Source organism: Bos indicus x Bos taurus, chromosome 19, assembly GCF_003369695.1.
Source record: "Bos indicus x Bos taurus breed Angus x Brahman F1 hybrid chromosome 19, Bos_hybrid_MaternalHap_v2.0, whole genome shotgun sequence".
NCBI lineage: Eukaryota > Metazoa > Chordata > Mammalia > Artiodactyla > Bovidae > Bos > Bos indicus x Bos taurus.
The window spans coordinates 37598898-37619139 of record NC_040094.1 but is presented as its reverse complement, the minus strand read 5'-3'; the positions used below and the strand labels follow the sequence as shown (position 1 = coordinate 37619139).

Sequence of the window (20242 nt, the reverse complement as noted above, 5' to 3'; positions counted from 1 at the left end):
TCCGTTCGGAATACTTGACAGGGCGGCACCAGTGACAGACCTGTGGCCCTGCCACACTCAGAGCCCAGCCCAACCCCCAGCCGGGGCGAACAGGAAGGCCACTGGCACATCATAAGCGTTTATTGAGAGAAACTAAGTACCGCCTCCCCCTTCACATGCAGGTGGGCACCCAGATAGCTCCTCATGGCTTCAAGGACTTGGGAGCTTTCCATCCTCCCCACCAGCCCCTCTGGGGCCCAGGTGGTACTAGTGCCCCCATGTCCAGTCCCCCCTCTGAAGCCCCTCTCTCAGCACAGACAGCAGAAAGGAAAAAAGAACTGAGACCCAGAGAACAGGGGTCACAGCCACAGCCCTTGGGCTGGAGCGAGGGGAGTGGGTGTATGGGGGCCTGTCTGCTGCTCCAGGCTGGTGGGAGGAGGTGAAGGGAGGTTTCTAGTCTAAGGCCTCTGACCTTACTGCTAACTCTGGCCAGTGCTACAAAGGCTGGGCTAGCTGCTGGCCAGCACCATGCCTGGACACTGGACACACTCACCCTAGAAGGACAGACACCTTCCCTGGGCTCTGGGATGGCTTCCACCCCAACCCAGGGAGCGGGCCCCACCCCTCCTGTCTGCCAGGTCTGGAGCCCACGGAGGCCCTGATAAGAACCAGGATAGGTGGGGGAGGGCTGATGAACCTTTTCAATTTAGCAGCTTTCAGGGGGCCTCCCAGATTTTGCCTCTCTGCCTGGCTGGGGTGAGGATTCACCAGTTAAGGGCCATCTAGGCATTGATGGGGGTGTCATATGTCCCCACCAGTTCCCAAGTTTGCCATCTTCAGAGAGGTTCCAGGTGGCCTCCGCAGGAGCAGCAGAAGTGGGCCCAACTTGGAGAGTAGGTCAAAACCCAGGCTTTGTGTGGGCCTCAGGAGGGGCAGACCTGCAGGGGCATCATCCTACCACTGAGACCCCTCCCTTCTAAAGCCCTTGCAAAGATGTCTCTGCTCTTCTGTTGAGGAGTGCAGACTGGGAGTCTGCTTTGAGTGCAACTTGCTGTAGGCCCACCAGCCTCCTGCAGAGCTCTCTCCACACAGTCACCTGGGAGAGCTGGAAAGGAACTACTTTATCCACCTGCTGCTGCAGAGAGGCTCAGCCCGTATCTCTGAGCCCAGGGCCTCTGGAAGGTATGCAGGCCTCCTAGTTCACTGGCAGCCCCAGGACCCCCTTGGCCTGAGGGAACAGGGTTAGAATCACTCAGGCACCTCTGGGCTCCCTGATTTGCTTCAGCCCTGGCCTCTCTGCCCATAATCTGCCACTTCCCCCAGGAACTTTGTGCCAAAAAGTCCTTGCAAGGGGATTTATTACTGGGTCCTCTCCCCTGGGTCTCTCTCTGAGGGATCTGGGTCCAGACAGATGACAGGGTGAGAGGGCTGTTCTCCTGAGAGCATGGAGCCAGGCCAACCCAAGCCTGGTGCCCAGGCCCCGCCTCCTAAGGCGGCCTGTGCCCGCAGAGCCCAGCAGCTTCCCGAGCCGGGTGCCAGTGCCTGCCCGCCCCTCTCCCTAGCTCTTCTTGGCCTCCTGCTCCCTGCGCCGGAGCTTCTCACGCTGCCGTGCAGCCTTCTCCTGGGCCTTGCGCTCCTTCTCGGCAGCCGCCGCCAGCTCCTTCAATTTCCGCTTCACCAGCGCCCGATCATGCGAGTTGCTGAGCCCCAGACTCTGGGGGAGGGATCCAAGGGTGAAGTGAAGAGCCCCACACCTGGCCAACCCCACGCCCAGGGTTCTCTGTGGCCCAGGTGTATTTTCGCTGGAGCTCTGCCAGCCCTCAGCCTCCACCTCCCAAGCTTGCTGATGGATCAGGACCCTCAGGGCAAAAATTTGGAATGGGAGTGGCTAGGAGAGATGAGGGTAAATGGTGCAGGGTTCCAGGCCCTTTGCCCCTTCCCCACCCTAATCCTTGGCTCCCATCCCTCAACTCAGGATTTCAGCCTTGGAATAACCCTGCCAGATTCCGTGAGCCCAGAGATAGAAAGTGAGTCTGTCCGAGGTCACACAGCCCGTCAGTAGCTGAGGCCCCTGTTCCAAAGACTTCTCGGGGACTCTCCTCACCATTGCTTCCCCAAGCAACTAAGCAGACGGTGCAAAACCAGCCAGAAACCCCAGAACAGAGATCAGAGCACAACCTCTGACACCCTCCCTCCCTCCCCCTACTTGCCTCCCACAACCACCAGCCTCCAAGATTTTTAGTCTTAGAGATGAAGCCTCCAAAATTCAGATGAGATGACCAGAGGAGGCTCATTAGAGTCAAGAGTCAGATGATAGGCTAGTCCTCAAGGTCAGAGGTCAACCTGAAGACTTTGGCTGGAGCTTGAAGGTCAGACTGAGGAATTGGACTGGAGTCAAGACTGGGAGGGAATCCATGCTAGAGAGCAAAGATCAAGGATCTTGCCTAGAGGTCAGAGGTCAGGGCAGTGGTCTTAAAGGGAATGGAAAGGTCAGGATGAGGGGATCCCAATCCTTGAAGGCTGCCTCAGGGATCCAACTGGGTGGTGGTCCCCCCACCCCAACCCACCTTCAGTTTGCTTCCATCCAGCTGCAGTAACTGCGGCCCATCTACCTGCCGCGCAGCGAACTCAGCAGCATACTGCTCCAGGTTGAGGCTCTGCAGCCACTGGCCCACCTGCTGACTGGTCCAGTGGTAGACGGTGGGAAGAGGCTCATCCAGAAACTGGGGTGGAGACCAGGGAGAGTGAGGGGGCAGGGTGTGCCCTGTGGCCCACACACCTGGCTGTGTCAGAGGTCAGGGCCTGCTTACCTCATCGGAAGACTGGGACAGAGTGTGGTAGGGGTAGGAACACTTGGCCGCCTGCCGGGGACCACTTGGGATCTTGGGGCTGCTGCTGGGGGGTGTGGAATCATCACTCAGGGTGGATTCCTAGATGGAAAGGGGGCATACTGCTGAGGAGAGAGCTCACCTCAAGACCAAGGCAGCAACCCACAACCTACCATCCCCATTCAAATGGAGCTGAAGTCCAGGACCAGGCACCAAGAGTTTCTCAGGGCCCTTGGATGTGAACCAGGAGCTGGGCAGGCACACAGAGCAAGGCTGCAGGGCTAGAACTGAGCAGTTAGCGGGAATGGAGGTCACGCTGCTGTCCCTTCCTTGACAGCTGACCGGGATTTCCCCGGGCTGGGTCTCCTGCCTTGAGCCTCTCCAGCATGGCCTCCAGCACCCTGGCTTATAAAAACCTGGTTAGATGTCATGTCTTCACTGGACTCTGAGCTATACGAGTGTCTGGGTTGTGTCTGTTCACCAGGGCCCAGCACAATGGAAGAAAGGGAGGGAGGATGTGGGAGAGGGACCCTTTCTCCCCTGAATGTACAGTTTTCTGATCTTCTCTGACCCGGCTGCACACAGGAACAGAATCACAGAACAAGCACAGGGCTGGGGGTCATTAGAGCCTGGCATCTAAATCCAGTTGAGTCTGTAGGCAATTCCCTTCAGTCTCAGCCTGCATTTGCCCATCTGTACAAGATGAGCTTCCCTGGTGGCTCAGCTGGTAAAGAATCTGCCTCCCATTCGGGAGACCTGGGTTCAATCCCTGGGCTGGGAAGATCCCCTGGAGAAGGGAATGGCTACCCACTCCAGGATTCTGGCCTAGGGAATTCCATGAACTGTACAGACCATGGAGTCGTAAAGAGTCAGACACAACTGAGTGACTTTCACTTCACTTCACTTCACAATAGGGATGAGTGTGCCTGCCCTCCCTACTTCACTGAACGTTTATGAGGATAAACAAAAATGCTTTTGGAGCTTTGTAGGCCACAGAATCCTAGTGAACATAAATAGGTGCTCATTGTTGCTTCTGTTCCTTGGTCTCACTTCACCCACAGGGTTGTGAACTTTCCAAGCACTAGCTAGGTTGCGGTCCTATTCATCTCTGTTCCCCCCAGCCTCACTGTACCGCACGTAGGCCAGCTCCTAATACAGGATGTGGAGTCAGAACTGAGTCAGGCAGAAGAGTTAGCAGGAATAGAGGAGCCCTCAGGCTGGGTGTGTACTAGGGGATCATAATGCTCGGTTATGTGTGTTGAATGGAGACAGCAATGAATGAGTCAACAAAGGAACCACTCGGCATACGAACAAGTGAACAAGTGAATGCCTGAACTCAGAGACTGGATGAATTAATGATCGTCGAATGGCTCCTTGGATGGACAGATGGACTCTGGGAATGCCTGGATCCAGGCCCAAGCCAGGGTGAAGTATGTCCTCATGTCACCTGAGTCTGGGGGCCAGGATGGAGGCCAGAAGGCCATGGACTCACCTGAGAAGCTGACTTCTTAGGGCTGAAACCCTCGCGTTTAGGGGAGCAGGACGGGGAGGTGGTGCTGCCAGAAGATGCGGAGCCCTTGCCACTGTCTGTGAACCAGGAAAAGGGCAGGAACGGGGAGCCCCCTGACCTGCTGGACCCCTCCACCGACTCCCTGCAGAGAGAGTACGCTGCATGGGTGCAGGCACCAAGGAGAGGGCTGGAACCACGGGGAGTTACGGGCAGAAGCTGTGGCTGAGGGGCTGTGGGTACCTCTCACCTGCTGCCCATGGACAGACGGTTGCTGCCCTTCTCCTTCCGGCTCTTGCTAGTGGATGCTCGGCGTAAGGTGACCCTGTGGGGAGGGCAAAGGGGAGTGCAACAGTGCTGCCCATCGTGCTACCCAATCCCCAAGCCTCAAGCCTTTGTTTCTGGTCACTCACCCCAGGTCCAGGAACTTTCGGCGAGTCTTCTTATCCAGGCCAATGGTAGGGCTGGCGGGCTCAGGTGGGCTGGCATCCCGGCTGTCATCTTTCAAGGAAGAAAAGGAAGGAAATAGCCTATGTGGTGGCTTGTGTGCCTCTTTCAACTTCCAATAAGGTGATAGAAATTCTCTTGACTTAGAATCAGGCAACCTTACTCTAATGCCTTTCACTAGCTGTGTGACCTAGGACAAGTCACTACCTCTCTGAGCTTCCTGCGTCTTAAATATGGGGCTAATAACACTGCCTGTTTCATGAGACCTAATAGGATGAGATAGTGAAGGACAGGGAAGCCTGGCATGCTGCAGTCCATGGGGTTGCAAAGAGTGGCACACGACTGAGCGACTGAACTGAACTGAATAAGATGTTTATGAAAGCCTTATACAAACCATAAACCACTCTAGAAAGTAGGGATCGCTACTCTTTACTGTTAATTTTATCTTGGCCAACTTGTAACCAACCTTCTAATCTTGGCTCACATGTCACTTCCTCAAGAAGCCTTGCAGGAGGCTCCTAACTGCTCCCAGGATGTTTTCAGCCTGATAAATGTCCTTCCGCCCTGCGTTCCCTTTCTCGAATAGCACTCAATACACCTTGTACCTACCTATACATTTCATTAAGGGATTGCTTCCCCTCAAACTATAAGGAATTATTTGACTGCTTCCCCTAGAACTTACAAGCCTCGCGAGGAGGAGGACAGCATCTGCTTGTTCTTTTGTGTGTCCCAGTGCCCAGACAGTGTCTGGCACACATTAAGGCTCTCTGGAAATAAATGAATGAACCGTGGTCTTTATTCCCCACCTCCCCTGAGCCACCCGGTGCCAAACCCGAGGTCCGGCCAAGAGCTTCGGTGCCCAAAGGAGTGCTTGCCGGCAGGGGGCGCCACGCCGGCCGCTGCTCACCTTCGCTGTGCAGCTCGGCGCGAGGGTGGCGGCGCACGAAGCTGGGCGAGCTGTCGGACGAAGCAGCGGAGCGGGGCGGCGAGCCGGAGGCGGCGGCCAGACCCTCGTGCGAGGCGGTGTTGTGCAGGGGCCGGTAGCGTGCGAGCGGTGAGGGCGGCGGCTCGTCCTCGTCCAGGCTGCGCCGCAATCCCGGGGGCTCCAGGCAGAAGGAGCCCCCAGCTGGGGACCCGGGGCCCGAGTGCAGAGGCGAGCGCAGCCGGTGCAGGGGGCTCCCGCAGCCGTCGGTTCCCTGGAGGAGGGGCAGCTGCTCACCGCCTACCCTCTTCCCCTCTTCCCGGAGGGGAGCCCGGGCTCCTGCCGCCCTGGGCCGAGCGGTGGCTGGGCAGCGAGCAGTGAGAGATGGAATTTCTGGTCACAGAGGCAGGGGCTGCATCGGGCCTCCACTTACTAACTGTGTGACTTTGTTAGTGAACCTCTTAGAGCTTCAGTTTCCCCTTCTGGAAAATGGGGTAATACCTTGCTTGAAAGGATGAAATGAGCCAGAATTGAACTGCACAAACTAGTATTTGTCAGCCTTATGTGAGAAGTCTAGGGGTGTGGTTCCCCTGGAAGAGTGGTTTGGAGGGATTATCCAGGGGCAAGAAGAGGCAAGAAGGGTGGGTAGGGTATGGTGATTGAGGGGATTGTCCCAACCTTGCCTCCAGGCCCATCGGAGCCTTCACCATCCTCTGCAGAGCTGGCACTGTCCCGAAGCCTGGAGCGAGAGGGCCGGTGTCTCCGGCCCTTGGCCAGTAGTTGGGCCCGGGCCTTGTGTAAACTGCTGTCCAGTCTGACGGTTTCTGGCACTGCCAAGTCCAGGTCTGCAAACCAGGGAAGAGGGACAGAGACCAGATACATAAGGACAGCACGCCCAGAGGCCTGCCTCAAGTGGCCCCCTGCACGCACACTCAGGCATTCAACAATGTCTCCGAGTATTGGGCACTGGTAGTCCAATGAGATGGAAAACCGAGTCTCTCACAGTCTCCCAGGGAGCTGGAGATGTCAGCTTGTAAATACAATGTGTGATAGACCCTCTCACAGGCACAGAGGGCAGGATTGTCCTGTTTGGAGGAGGAAACACCAAAGCTGGGTCTTCAGGTCTGTCTGGGAGTTTACAAGAGAGGGGGCTGGCAAAACTGGTGGAGGCTGGCAAAACTGGCATATGCTATGCTGAGAGGAAGGGAAGCTGGGGGCAGGACGCCTCCAGAGCAATGAGAGGGCAGGTTTGTGGAGGGGAGGACTGGAAGATGAGGCTGGAGAGAGCACAGTTGTAATGGCTATCACGGAAGAAGTGCCAACTAGGTGTCAGAATGTACATTCATCACCTTGTCTACCCAGAACAACCCACAGGCTAGGGATAGCTTTTATTCCCATTTCACAGCTAAGCAAACTGAGGATCAGAGAGGTCAAGTCTCATGCCTGAGGCCCACAGCTAGCAACAGTCTGGGATTTGAGCCTGGCTAGTCTAGCTCTGGCTCCAGGTGGTGCAGTGATAAAGAATTCACCTGCCAATGTAGGAGACACAAAAGACACAGTTTCAGTCCCTGGGTTGGCAAGATCCTCTGGAGGAGGGACTGGCAACCCACTACAGTATTCTTGCCTGGAAAATTCCATGGACAGAAGAGCCTGGTGGGCTACAGTCCATGGGATCGCACAGAGTTGGACATGAGCAACTGAGCACACTCACACAGTCTTGCTCGAGAGACTGGCCCTGCTGGGGATGCTGGCTTTCTGTGCCAGGCTCAGGGTCACACTCAGAGACAGCACTGCTGAGCAGCTAGATGACTTGCAGTTAACTAGAGGGAGCCCTAGGAGCCAGTGGCAAAGAGGAGAGCCCACATGGCTCAGGGCTAGGTCCTGGATGAGGACAATGTGGAAGAGTAGGCAAACCTAACAGATTACGCATCAACCCTACAGCTCCGAGCTTCACTTTCCGTTTGAGCTTCACTTTCCGTTTGTTCCACCCTAGAATACAGACTTCCTTCTGCAGTGTCACTGAGTTTCTCCAGGCAGAAAGAGTCCTTCCCAGACCATCATGGCTTAAGACCTTTCTTCACCACTCCACCCTCCGGGATCTCAGGGACCCCATCCAATCACTCCTGCCTGCCCTGCTTTGCCTGCTCCTCTTTCTCTTGTCTGTGCTATGCTAATGCTATGCTAAGTCACTTCAGTCATGTCCGACTCTGTGTGACCCCATAGACGGCAGCCCACCAGGCTCTCCCGTCCCTGGGATTCTCCAGGCAAGAACACTGGAGTGGGTTGCCATTTCCTTCCCCAACGCATGAAAGTGAAAAGTGAAAGTGAAGTCGCTCAGTCATGTCTGACTCTTAGCGACCCCATGGACTGCAGCCTACCAGGCTCCTCCATCCATGGGATTTTCCAGGCCAAAGTACTGGAGTGGGGTGCCATCGCCTTCTCTGTCTCTTGTCTGTAGACACCCCTTAAATCACCCCGGTGGCTGAACTACCACCTATATCTATTTCCAGCTCTGATTCCTCCCCTGAATTCCAAGTCTGAGCACCTCAACACCTGCCACATCTAAAGCACCCGGCACCTCAAACTCAGTCCATCAAACGAATGCACCACCTTGCCTCTGTCCCTGGCTCTGTGAAAGACCCCATTGTCTACCCAGTTGCCCTCTCAGACCTAGTGAAGTGAGTGAAAGTCACTCAGTCGTTCCCGACTCTCTGTGACCCCCTGGACTATACAGTCCATGGAATTCTCTAGGCCAGAATACTGGAGTGGGTAGCCTTTCCCTTCTCCAGGGGATCTTCCCAACCCAGGGGTTGAAGCCAGGTCTCCCACACTGCAGGCTAATTCTTTACCAGCTGAGCCACAAGGGAAGCCCTCTCAGAGCTAGACCCAGTTGGTAATTCATGGGTCCAGCTCCCTACTTGACACTTCCACCTGGATGTCCAATGGACATCTTCAATGTATATGTTACAATTGGACTCCTGACGTCCTCACCCCTCAAGCTGCCCAGTCTGCCCATCTTGATGAGTGACAGCTCCATTCTTCCAGCTGCTAAGGCCAAACCGTGGAGTCACCCTGGATTCCTCCCTCTCCCTCCTGCCCTACAAACTGATCCAACCACAATTCCTGTTAGCTCTACTTTGGAAATATATCTAAACATGCTGAGATATTTTTGGTGAAATGACATGATGTTTTGGATTAGGTTCAAAATAATCCAGGAAACTAGGAGGGAAGAGAGGAAGGGGATGTAGATGAAACAAGACTGTCCATGAGCTGATGATACTTGAGGCTGAGTGATACATACATAAGTGTATGACGGGGTACTTTGTGCTAGTCTCTACTTTTGATTTCCCGCCATAAAATATTGTGTATATGTGTCTTTGTATACACACACTTACATACATGCCTACATGTGGGGAGAAAGAGGAGGGGAGAGGAAAGGAGTAGGAGAACACACAGATCCCTGGTCTAGGTCACCATCACCTCTTGACTCACTGTTACAGATCCTCCCAGCTAGTCTTCCCGCTGCTTCCCTTTCCCATTTACAGTCTATTTCCAACCCAGCAGCCAGTGATCCTGATAAAACATGTCAGCTCGTGTTACTCCTCCCTCCACTCAGAACCTTCACTGACTTCCATCTCACACAGGAAGAAGCTGAGTTCTCAGCATGGCCTTTAGACTCAGGCTGTTCAGAGACGCTCTACCTCTTTGTCCCTCTGCTCCAGTCACCCTGGTTCTTCCTTATACAAGCTATCCTGCACCTCAGGGCCTTTGCACTTCCCCTTCCCTTTCCTGCAAGGCTCTTGCCATAGATTTCTGCACAGTTCCTTCTTTCAGCTCCTTCAGGCCTCTGCTTAAATGCTTCCTCTCACTGAGAGACCACTCAATTTAGAATATCCCCAAAACCCACAGCTAAATTTTTTCCTATATCATTTATTATTCTCTGGCATACCATATATGTTATTTAGTTTATTGTCTCTCTCCACCTATCAAAATCTCAGCTCCATGAAAGCAGATGTTTCTCTATTTTGTTCATTGCACTAACAGGCATAGAACATTGTGTGTGTGACAGTGTGTGTGTGTGTGTGTGTGTACAAGTGTCCTAAGTGTTTTATAACTACTAGCTCATTTAAACCTCCCCACCCAAGGAGACTCCAGGAATTCTCAGGGCAGCCTTAATTTGCCTGAGGGTATAGGACTGGAAAAGCTATGACAAACCTAGACAGCATATTACAAAAGAGAGACATTACTTTGCTGACAAAGGTCCATCTAGTCAAAGCTATGATTTTTCATGTATGGATGTTAGAGTTGTACCATAAAGAAAGCTGAGTGCAGAGGAATTGATGCTTTTGAACTGTGATATTGGAGAAGACTCTTAAGAGTCCCTTGGACTGCAAGGAGATCCAACCAGTCAAGCCTAAAGGAAATTAATCTTGAATATTCATTGGAAGGACTGATGCTGAAGCTGAAGCTCCAATACTTTGGCCACCTGATGCGAAGAACTGACTCATTTTAAAAGATCCTGATGCAGGGAAAGATTGAAGGAAGGAGGAAAAGGGGATGACAGAGGATGAGATGGTTGGATGGCATCACTGACTCGATGGACATGAGTTTGAGCAGGCTCCGGGAGTTGGTGATGGACAAGGAGGCCTGGCATGCTGCAGTCCATGGGGTCACAAAAAGTTGGACACAACTGAATGACTGAACTGAGGTGCAGAGCAAGCCAGGGTTATAGGCAGTCTGGCTCCAGAGGGTCAGCGAGTAATTACCAAGCCCTCCCTACCTCCTCTGAGGCAGAGATAGAGAGACTTGTGAATTCAATCCCTTAGTTTACAGGCACTTACTCTCCTCAGAGAGCAAAGTTTGGCCCAGAGTGCAGAGGGAGCAAGGACAGTAGACAGGACTGCTGGTAGGCAGCTGATGAGCACCCTCAACCAGTCCAGTGTTAGCTGGTATCCACTGCCCTGGGCCAAGGAGAATGGCCCTCTGCACCTGAATCTGGGCCACGTCAAACCAGGGTCACCTTACTGTGGAGGGTCTAGGGAGCAAAGGGACTCCTAAGGGGCTTGGGGATTTCCAAGGCAAGATGGGGCCAGCTTCTCTCCTGGTGCCTTGCTCTACCAGGCCCCTCTCACCTCCTTCCATCCCTCCTTCCATCTCTCTCTCCCTCTCCCTCTCCCCCTGGGAGTTAGCCAGCCCAGGGCTGTGGGAAGTCATGAATATTTCATCACCTTTCTCTTCAGGAAACCGGCCAGGCTGGCAGCTACCTCAGCAGGTTGGGGAGAAGGAAAACAGGAAGGGTTGGGCTGGGGTTGGTGTCTGAAAAGCCTAAGGAAGGGGGAGTTCATCTCTGCCAGGCCGGGAGTCAGGCTGGACCTGGGTGAGGATGGACAGATTCAGAGTCTGAGGCCCAGAGACTGTTTGAGGCTAGGGGAGTCCCTAAGGCAAAGCTTTCATGCACAGGCCCCAGGGAGGCCAGGGCAGGAAGCAGTTCCTCAGAAGCCAGGAGGCAGCAGTTCCAGGCATCGCCAGGATCTGCAGCAGCCGCAGGGGAGAGTCAGTTGAGCAGAGCGGGAGGAAAAGGAAGGGCAAGGCAGGTAGAGATGAGGAGAGGCAGGGGAGGAGATGCTGGAGGCCCTATGGCATTCCACACCTAGGAGCCTTTCCCGGCTTGAGAGCCCTGATGGCTGTGTACATGACAGAGCTTTCTGCTTCCACCTCTCCCGCTGTGTTCCTCCACCTTCTTTTGCTCACTGACTCCTCCACTGAATCCAGCCGGGAAACGACCTTTCCACCCCGGTGCATGCTGGGAACTCAGTCCTCTCAGTGGTCTTTCTCTAATCCACACAATAAAAAGACTGCAGGAGGCAAATAATAGGGTGTGTGTGTGGGAGTCCACGCATCTCAGAACAGAGGGGGTCGGTCCTGGGTGCCCCGGGAGTGTAGATGCTAAGTGTGTTATGCATTTTTTATTTTCCTGCACATCATGTAGATGAAGTCCCTTATTTATGGGACTTGGAGGCAACCTGTGTTGCTTCTGCTGGGGAATCCTGGTATACAGCACAGTGACTGCCAGTAGGGAGTTGGGCAGTCTGGAGTTCTTGTCCCAGCTCTGCCACTAAACTGCCGTGTGATCTTTAAAGCCAGTCACTGCAGCGCTCTGTGTCCTAGGCTTAATGTCTGCTATATGGGTACACTTCTCAGGATTATTGTGGGGTTAAAGTGATATACCCCCTTCATGGATCACAGCTTTGTCATGACAAACGGGCTTGTGTAACTCAGTGATGCTATGAGCCATGCTGTGCAGGGCTACTCAAGATGGACAGGTCATTGTGAAGAGTTCTGACAAAACGTGGTCCTGAAATGGTATGGACCTAACAGAAGCAGAAGAGATTAAGAAGAGGTGGCAAGAACACACTGAAGAACTACACAAAAAAGGTCTTAATGACCTAGATAACCACAATGGTGTGGTCACTCACATACAGCCAGACATCCTGGAATGTGAAGTCAAATGGGCCTTAGGAAGCATTACTATGAACAAAGCTAGTGGAGGTGATGGAATTCCAGCTGAGCTGTTTAAAATCTTAAAGATGATGCTGTTAAAGTGCTTCACTCAATATGTCAGCAAATTTGGAAAACTCAGCAGTGGTTACAGAGTGACCTCTGGAAAAGGTCAGTTTTCATTCTAATCCCAAAGAAGCACAATGCCAAAGAATGTTCAAACTAATTATTGTAAAATTGTGCTCAATTCATATGCTAGCAAGGTTATACTCAAAATCCTTCAGTACTACATGAACCAAGAACTTCCAGATGCATAAGCTGGGTTTAGAAAAGGCAGAGGAACCAGAGATCAAATTACCAACTTTCTTTGGATCATGGAGAAAGCAAGGGAATTCCAGAAAAACATCTACTTCTGTTTCACTGACTACACTAAAGCCTTTGACTGTGTGGATCACAACAAACTGAAAAATTCTTAAAGAGATGGGAATACCAGACCACCTCACTTGCCTCCTGAGAAACCTGTACGTGGGTCAAGAAGCAACAGTTAGAACCAGACATGGAACAACCGACTGGTTCAAAATTAGAAAAGGAGTACGACAAAGCTGTATATTATCACCCTGCTTATTTAACTTCTGTGCAGAGTACATCATGTGAAATCCAGGCTGGATGAATCACAAGCTGGAGTCAAGATTGTGGAGAGACATGTCAACAATGTCGGATATGCAGATGATACCATTCTGATGGCAGAAAGTCAAGAGGAACTAAAGAGTCTCTTGGTGAGGGTCAAAGAGGAGAGTGAAAAAGCCGGCTTGAAACTCAACATTCAAAAAACTAAGATCATGGCATCTGGTCCCGTCACTTCATGGCAAATAAAAGGGGAAAAAGTGGAAACAGTGACAGATTTTATTTTCTTGGGCTCCAAAATCATTGCAGACAATGACTGCAGCCATGAAATTAAAAGATACTTGCTTCTTGGAAGGAAAGCTTTGACAAAACTAGACAGCATATTAAAAAGCAGAGATATCACTTTGCCCACAAAGATCTGCATAGTCAAAGCTATGGCTTGTCCAGTAGTCATGCACAGATGTGAGAGTTGGACCATAAAGAAGGCTGAGTGCCAAAGAATTGATGCTTTTGTTTGTTTGTTTGTTTGTTTTTTAGAATTGATGCTTTTGAATTGTGATACTGGAGAAGACTTTTGAGAGTCCCTTGGACTGCAAGGAGATCAAACTAATCAATCCTAAAGGAAATCAACCCTGAATATTTATTTGAAGGACTGATGCTGAAGCTGAAACTCCAGTACTTTGGACACCTGATGTGACGAGCTGACTCATTGGAAAAGACCCTGATGATGGGAAAGATTTAAGGCAAAATGAGAAGCAGGTGGCAGAGGATGAGATGGTTAGATTGTATCACCAACTGAATCTATACAAACTCTGGGAGATGGTAAAGGACAGGAAAGCCTGGTGTACTGCAGTTGATGGGGTTACACAGTGTTGGAGAGGAGGTAGTGACTGAATAACAACAACAACAGACGGGATACAGGGCATGTGACATGGTGGTGCTAGCCTAGTACTGGCATGAGCCAAGCACTTAATAAATGGGGACCCTTATTATCATCACTGTTGTAATTGGATATCTACTCAGATAGTGGTGACAAAGATTCAGACTTTAAGGCCAAAATACACGCACACTGAAGTCCCCGGGTCTGTCCCTCCCTCAAAACCTCTTAGCCTTGGCTAGAGATAGAGTCAAAGAGTACTTACCAAAAACCTCATCCACAGGTTCTCGGAGCTTTGAAGAAGCCATGACTCGAGAGAGCTGGGAGAACAAGAGAGAGAGGAAAAAGAACCATGGATAAGAAGGAAATAGACCACAGTTGGTGGAGGTAAGGGAGCTGCCAATGGCTACCTGCTCCTGGCCTTCTAGATCCTCACCTTCCCTTACAACTCTTCCTCCAGCCCCTTGAAGAGAAACCATCTGAACCGTACCCCAGATGGTGGGCTTGGGCAGGAGACAGAAGCAAGTCCAAGGTGCAGACAACAGGCTCTCCCACGACCCCAATCCGAGCTGATTTGCCTCCACACAGGTCACTGAACATCTCCCCTTCACCGTCCTGAGCCTTTCCATCATTAGCATTTTCTTAAAACATTTAATTATCATAAACTGTCCAACATCAGATCTGGGAGAAATCTTGCAGACTATTAAATCCAATCCTCTCATTTTACAAATAAAGAAACAGATGGGAGAATGATTGACCTAAGATCACATAATAAGTTATGGCAAAATCAGAACCAGAACCCAGGTTCTTCCATCTACTCATCTACCTACCTCCCTACTTATCTGTGCATCTCTTGCCTATTCACCCATTCATTCAGTCAGTCATCCACCATTCACCCTATTCAACCGTCTACACATTTTTACATCTATCAATTTGTACCATCCACTCAGCCATTTTCCCACCCATCACCCAGTCCTGCCTCCCTCCACTGGCATCACTGGTGCAGTCGCCACCTGTCTTTCTGAACATGAGCTGTTCAGGAAGCTGGCATCATCAGCAGGGCCTCTGTTCTTAACAAACTCACAGTTCTCACAGTTCTAGACAGACTCACAGATGCAGAAGGGTATAAAGAGTACCCACAGCAGAACAGTGGACAGCCAAATCTCTATGATGCATCATGCATGTTCTGGCAAGAAGTTGGATAGATAGGGGTTTTGTTTTGTTTATAGGATGTAGGAAAGGAAGGGCAGGTGGGGAAGCAGGATATATGTAGCTGAAACAGTTTGGGCAGGCTTCCTAGCAGACATAGGATTGCAGCATCCCTAAACCAAGGCCTGGGTGTTAGAGAGGCGGGTGGATAGCAGATGAGGGGAGAAAGAAGAAGCTCAGGGTCAGGACCACACTACACGGCTGGGCCATGATCTCCAATTATTTCTAACTCTCAGGTCCCCACGAGAAGGGCAGAGCACCGGATTGGACCATACGTTTGAAACATTCTAGGAAAGCTAGAACACATGCCTGCTGGGTTATTTTCCAACTCTCCTCTTCTGTTATCACATAGATATCATCTCACTGCATGCTGGCCAGGCTTGGGATTCTTAGTATCCCCACTTTACAGATGGGAAAACTGAGATGCAAGAGGTAAGAGGCTGAATGCAATCTTGATCCCTTCAGCTCTATCCTGGAGCTTTGAAACCAACTCATAAGGAAAGAACACTGCTGGGAGAAGGCACAGGATGGATAGAGTAGGGGAATTGATTCATACTCACTAAGACCCGGTATGTCCACCCCAGGTTCCATGGACACTTGGGGCTACAAGCAGGAAATGAAGTGTAAGAAGGGGCCAGGGATATGGAGCCTCCAAGAACTCTCTTCCATTTTTGAACTCTGGGTGCTAGTAACAAAGAAGTTCTAGACCTCCTCTTCCTGTCCTGAAGGCAGATGGGAAAAGAGGCTGCACCAAAGAATGAACCAGACTCCCTCATCCCGTCGCAAAATCTCATCTGACCAGGACCCAGCTGCCACCTCCACCAGAAAGCTGTCCTAGATAGCCATTACTCCCCTTATTCGTTTATATAATTTCTAAATCCACCCTTCCCTGCCACTAGGAAATGAGTAATTTTTCATACTTCATTGATTCCCTAACTAGGTCACATCTCCCCCACATCAGACAGGAGCTCCTGAGGAGAGGGGCCAGTATTCCCATCAGTAGGGACTCTCTGAAGAGAAGAACTGCCTCTCCCATCAGAATGGAGGCTCCCTGAGCACAGCAGTGCTGCTGCTTCTTTTAGACAACTTGAGAATGGAAAGCCCGCGTGTGTGTGCTCACTCCAGTCATATCTGACTCTGCGACCCTATGGACTGTAGCCTGCCAGGCTCCTCTGTCCATGGGATTCTCCAGGCAAGAATACTAGAGTGGGGTGCCATGCCCTCCTCCAGGGGATCTGCCCGATCCAGGGGTCAAACCCACGTCTCTTATGTCTCCTGCATTGGCAAGCAGGTTCTTTACCACTACTGTCACCTAGGAAGCCAATGCAAAGCCCAAGTGTTCTTTATTCAAGATCCCAGTCTAGGAACGAGACCTTCTTGTGGATGCCACCCTCTTTTAGATACACTCTGGGGTGAGCTGGGGCTTCCAGCTCACACCAGCGCCCAATACATTCTGATTCAGCACAAACTGCTTTCTTTAACAAATAACTCCCTGAGGTATGTATGGGAGGCCTTCCTTGCACTGTCCCATGGGGAACTCTGGGAAGCATGACATCAGGATGTCTCCAGGCCCTTCCTACACCACCTTTCAAAATTGAACCTTACAAAATTAGAGAACCCCGCATTTACACTCCTACAACTCTACATTCTTACACATAAACACACACACACACACACCATACTCACTCACATTCAAACCAGGTAAGCACCTCAAGGTGGAGATGAACTTGTCCTCTGGACACACTGTGGGCTCTAACTCTTGCAGGCCACTCCTTCCTCCCCAAATTTCCCAATTCCCAGAGGAAGAACACCAGGAGGCAGGTGAACTCCAAGTTCCCTGGGACCCAGGGGAAGGAGAAAGAGAAACAAAGTGTGCACAAGTCCTGAAGAGGGAATGGAGTGTAGGACAGAGATGGACAGGTTGGTGGAGTGTTAGTCCATAGAGCTGCAGAGAGGAGGAAGAAAGAGCAAGAAAGAAATGAGCCAGAGAGCAGCAGCAGCAGCAGGGGCAGGGGAAGCAGGAGAGACCGGGCTCCAGCAGCCCTGAGTGAGGCCCTGGGGAGAGGTGGAGAAAGCTGCCAGGAGAGGGGCAGCCCCCAGTGGAGCAGGAAGGAGGAAAGGGGCTCTGGAAGAGGAGAAGGAACCCAAGAGAGAGAAGTGCAACTGAAAAAGCCTGAAGAGGGGTGTTTGGGAGAGGAAGCTAGGGCTCGGGTGGCAGTGTAGAGCTAGAGAAAGTGGTGACCCCCTCTCACAAGGCCCAGGCTGGGGGCACCTGGCAGCACCACTGGAGATGGGGTGGGGTGAGAACAGGGCGTCTTCTGCACCCCAGGGACCTTATGCCCCAATCAGACCCAAGTGGCTACTTCTGTTCAATCCGTCAGTCCAACTCCTCACCAGGCAAGAAGGAGTTAAGCTTCACCCCTCCCCCAACACCAGTTTGTTTTTTTAAATTAATTTCTCCAGGCATCGGGCTGAGGGAGAGGATTAGGGACACAGATCCTATCTCCACCCCCTCCCCTGGCAGCCCAGCACCCTACCTTGGTGCAGCCCCCCGTAGGGGACAAGGGAAGAAAGGTCCTTGTCTCTTGGCCCCATCCAACCCCACTAGGGTTCCCACCACGAGCCCGAGTGACCCCGCGTCCTCTTCCACGTTAGGGATCTTGGGTCCCAATCCCTTACCTCCAGCATCTGTCATCTTCAGCGTCTGGCGCCTCAGAAACCCCTCAGGCCCATGGTGCTTGGGGCGGGGACCAGGTGGGAGAGGGGCAGTGGGGTAGGGGGCTGTCACCCCGGCCGCGGGGGGCTCCGGGCTGGCTCCATCCGCTCCATCCCAGGAATAGGGGTAGGGGTCAGCGAGAGGGGTCCTGGAACCGGAGGAAACGTTGGCGGGGTGGGTATTTCGGAGAGAGAAGGTTTGCAGGAAGCAGGAGGCGAGGCGGGCGGGGCAGGACCGGGAGACCTGACGGGGAGGATGCTCCGTGCGTGTGTCCGTGCGTGTGTGTGTGTGTGTGTGTGTGTGTGTCTGAGAGAGAGAGAGTGGAGGAGGGGGAGAGAGAGAGAGAGAGAAGGAGAGGAACCGCCTCCCGCCCTGCCAATCCCGGCTGGACGCGGGGGTCCCCCGCCCCGGCAGGCAGATACTCGTAGCGTCGCTTCTGCGGGGATCCGCGGGGGTCCCCAGGGAAGAGCCAACGCGGGGGGCGCGTAGCGGCGAGGTGGGAGACAAAGAACGGGTGGAGGGAGGGAGAGTGGAAGGGAGGGGCGGAGGCAGCGGGAGCACGGGGGAAGGAGGAGGCGCCCCGGTGACGGGATTCTAATTGCCGATACTCCGCGGCCAGTGGGAGTCGGGCGGGTGTGAGCGGCCAGAGAGGCGGCCCCATCTTAGGACGCACGGGGCTTCTGACTCCTCTGCAAGGCCTGTGAGGGCTCCTGATCCATTCAACGGACAACCACAGAGCAACTGGGCGCGCTGAAGCGGGAGGGGACCGTGAGGAACAGAATCGACCTGGTCCTGGCCATCGTGGCTCACAGCATTGTCAGGGGAACAGATGAGCAGACAGGCCCTCAGGAAAGCGGGCCCGTGAGCCTGGGTTCACAGAGGACACTTTAGCGTGGGGAGAGCCCACCCAGGGAGCCCCTGCTTGTCTGTGGGTGGCTGAGGAGGTGGGGCAGGGGCTGTGTGTGGAAGAAGGACTGCTGAGGGGACGCGTTGGCTACTTCTGCAGGCCAGGCTAGGGTAGGAGCGCTAGTGGCTAGCGGGGGGAGGGAGGAAAAGGGAGGAAGAAGAAGGATGCATGAGGTGGGCAGATTGCACCTTATCCTACCAGCCATAGTGGGAAAAGTAAGAGGAGTGAGGGGCTCAGATCCGCATTTTAGGAAGAACACCTCGGTTCCTTTGGAGAAAGCAGCCTGAAGGCTGTGGCAGCCTCATGAGGCTGTTGAGTTGATGGTGGTGGACATGAAGATCAAAGATCACGATGAGAACTATCCAGGATATAGAACTGAAGAAACTGACAGGGTTTGGGGACTGGCTGGCCACTGAGGGAGAAGGAGGGTTTAGATGGTTGCAGGTCTTGGCTTGAGGCCCTGGACGTAGAGGGCGATGGGAGTGGATGAGATCAGACTTGGACCTGGGGAGCTGGAGGGGGTGGTAGGCCAGCCAGGGGAGACAAAAATCAACTAGCTACTGTACTGAGACAGCTTGGTGGAGTGTGTGTGTGTGTGTGTGTGTGTGTGTGCGCGCGCGCACGCGTGCACGCACACATGCCCTAAGCACTGTACTAAGCACTTTTCTCATTGTCACCCTCATGATAAACCCATGAGGTGGGTGTTTCTATTGCCCCCTTTGTTTGTTCAAGAGCAGGTGGTGAGGTTGGATAAGTGGGTCCAGCGCTCAGGGAAGAGGTTGCACACCTCTGTCCCTCAGTCTGGAGGGGTAGCGTTGCCCGGCGGTCTGCCAGAGTCACTGCAGTCCCAGGTCTCTGAGGAGCTGTGGGAGGTGGCATGTTGGGCCCAGATGGTCTTGGGACCATAGGTGAGGATGATAAATTTTAGAGGGTAAGATTCAAGGAGATCTATGGAGAAGGAAATGGCAACCCACTCCAGTGTTCTTGCCTGGAGAATCCCAGGGACGGAGAAGCCTAGTGGGCTGCCGTCTATGGGGTTGCACAGAGTCGGACACGACTGAAGTAACTTAGCAGCAGCATGGGAATTTGGGTATCTCTGAGTGTCTTCAGAATCTGCCGGCAGCTGTGGGTTGCTGGCTAGATTGTGGAGATCTGGGGAGGTCCTACTGCGGCTGTCTGGGGTCTTTAAAGAGAACATGGTTCGCAGGCATTTGGTGAGATCTGGGTGGTAGGCTGGAGTGGGGGGTTGATTATATCATCCCCATAGGGAATGGGGAGATGATGGGTATGTAAAGTCAGGGCTGGGGCAGGTTCTGTGGGAGGGTGCCTATAGGTCATAAGACCCCCTGTTCTTATAGGCCAGATGAAATCCCCCTCATCTGATTTCCCTCCCTTGTGGCAAATGTTGGGCTGTGGCAAACCTGCTTGAGCTCCTAGGAACTGGGAAGCGGGCAGGGCTGGACTGGGGTAATGCCTCACATAGGCTTGCCCATGTGGCTTGCCCTTGACATGTCTCACAGGTGAGTCATATCTCAGGTCTGAAAACCCTTGCAAAGCTATATCCACCATCCCCAGCCACACACTATACTTAGATTTGGGGGGCTACTTTCTGAAAGGGTTCCACCTTTTGGAACGTACAGTGTGCAAGCCCCTCACCTAATACACAGGACAGACAGGCATAGGACCCCACCCCGGATGCTCAACTCTGATCAGATCAGATCAACAGAA

General features: G+C 52.8%; 1 protein-coding gene across 1 annotated transcript; it reads right to left on the bottom strand.

Annotated features, from left to right (window-relative positions):
* Positions 1-102: 102 nt before the first annotated feature.
* Positions 103-18151, bottom strand: SAMD14 (sterile alpha motif domain containing 14). The gene is made up of 10 exons (XM_027519026.1): positions 17571-18151; positions 13948-14002; positions 6362-6528; positions 5669-5957; positions 4728-4815; positions 4565-4639; positions 4300-4459; positions 2790-2909; positions 2547-2702; positions 103-1693 (listed from the first exon to the last, which is right to left on the bottom strand). The coding sequence occupies exons 1-10, from the start codon at positions 17577-17579 to the stop codon at positions 1538-1540; spliced, it is 1275 nt and encodes a 424-aa protein (XP_027374827.1). The 5' UTR covers positions 17580-18151; the 3' UTR covers positions 103-1537.
* Positions 18152-20242: the final 2091 nt, after the last annotated feature.

What these genes read in the sequence shown, in the direction of transcription:
- SAMD14 (XM_027519026.1), bottom strand. An exon ending in CCGATGGGCCTGGAGGCAAG is followed by an intron (nt 5,958 to 6,361) that starts GTTGGGACAATC and finishes CCCCTCCTCCAG; the next exon opens with GGAACCGACGGCTGCGGGAG. An exon ending in TGTCCCAGTCTTCCGATGAG is followed by an intron (nt 2,703 to 2,789) that starts GTAAGCAGGCCC and finishes TCTCCACCCCAG; the next exon opens with TTTCTGGATGAGCCTCTTCC.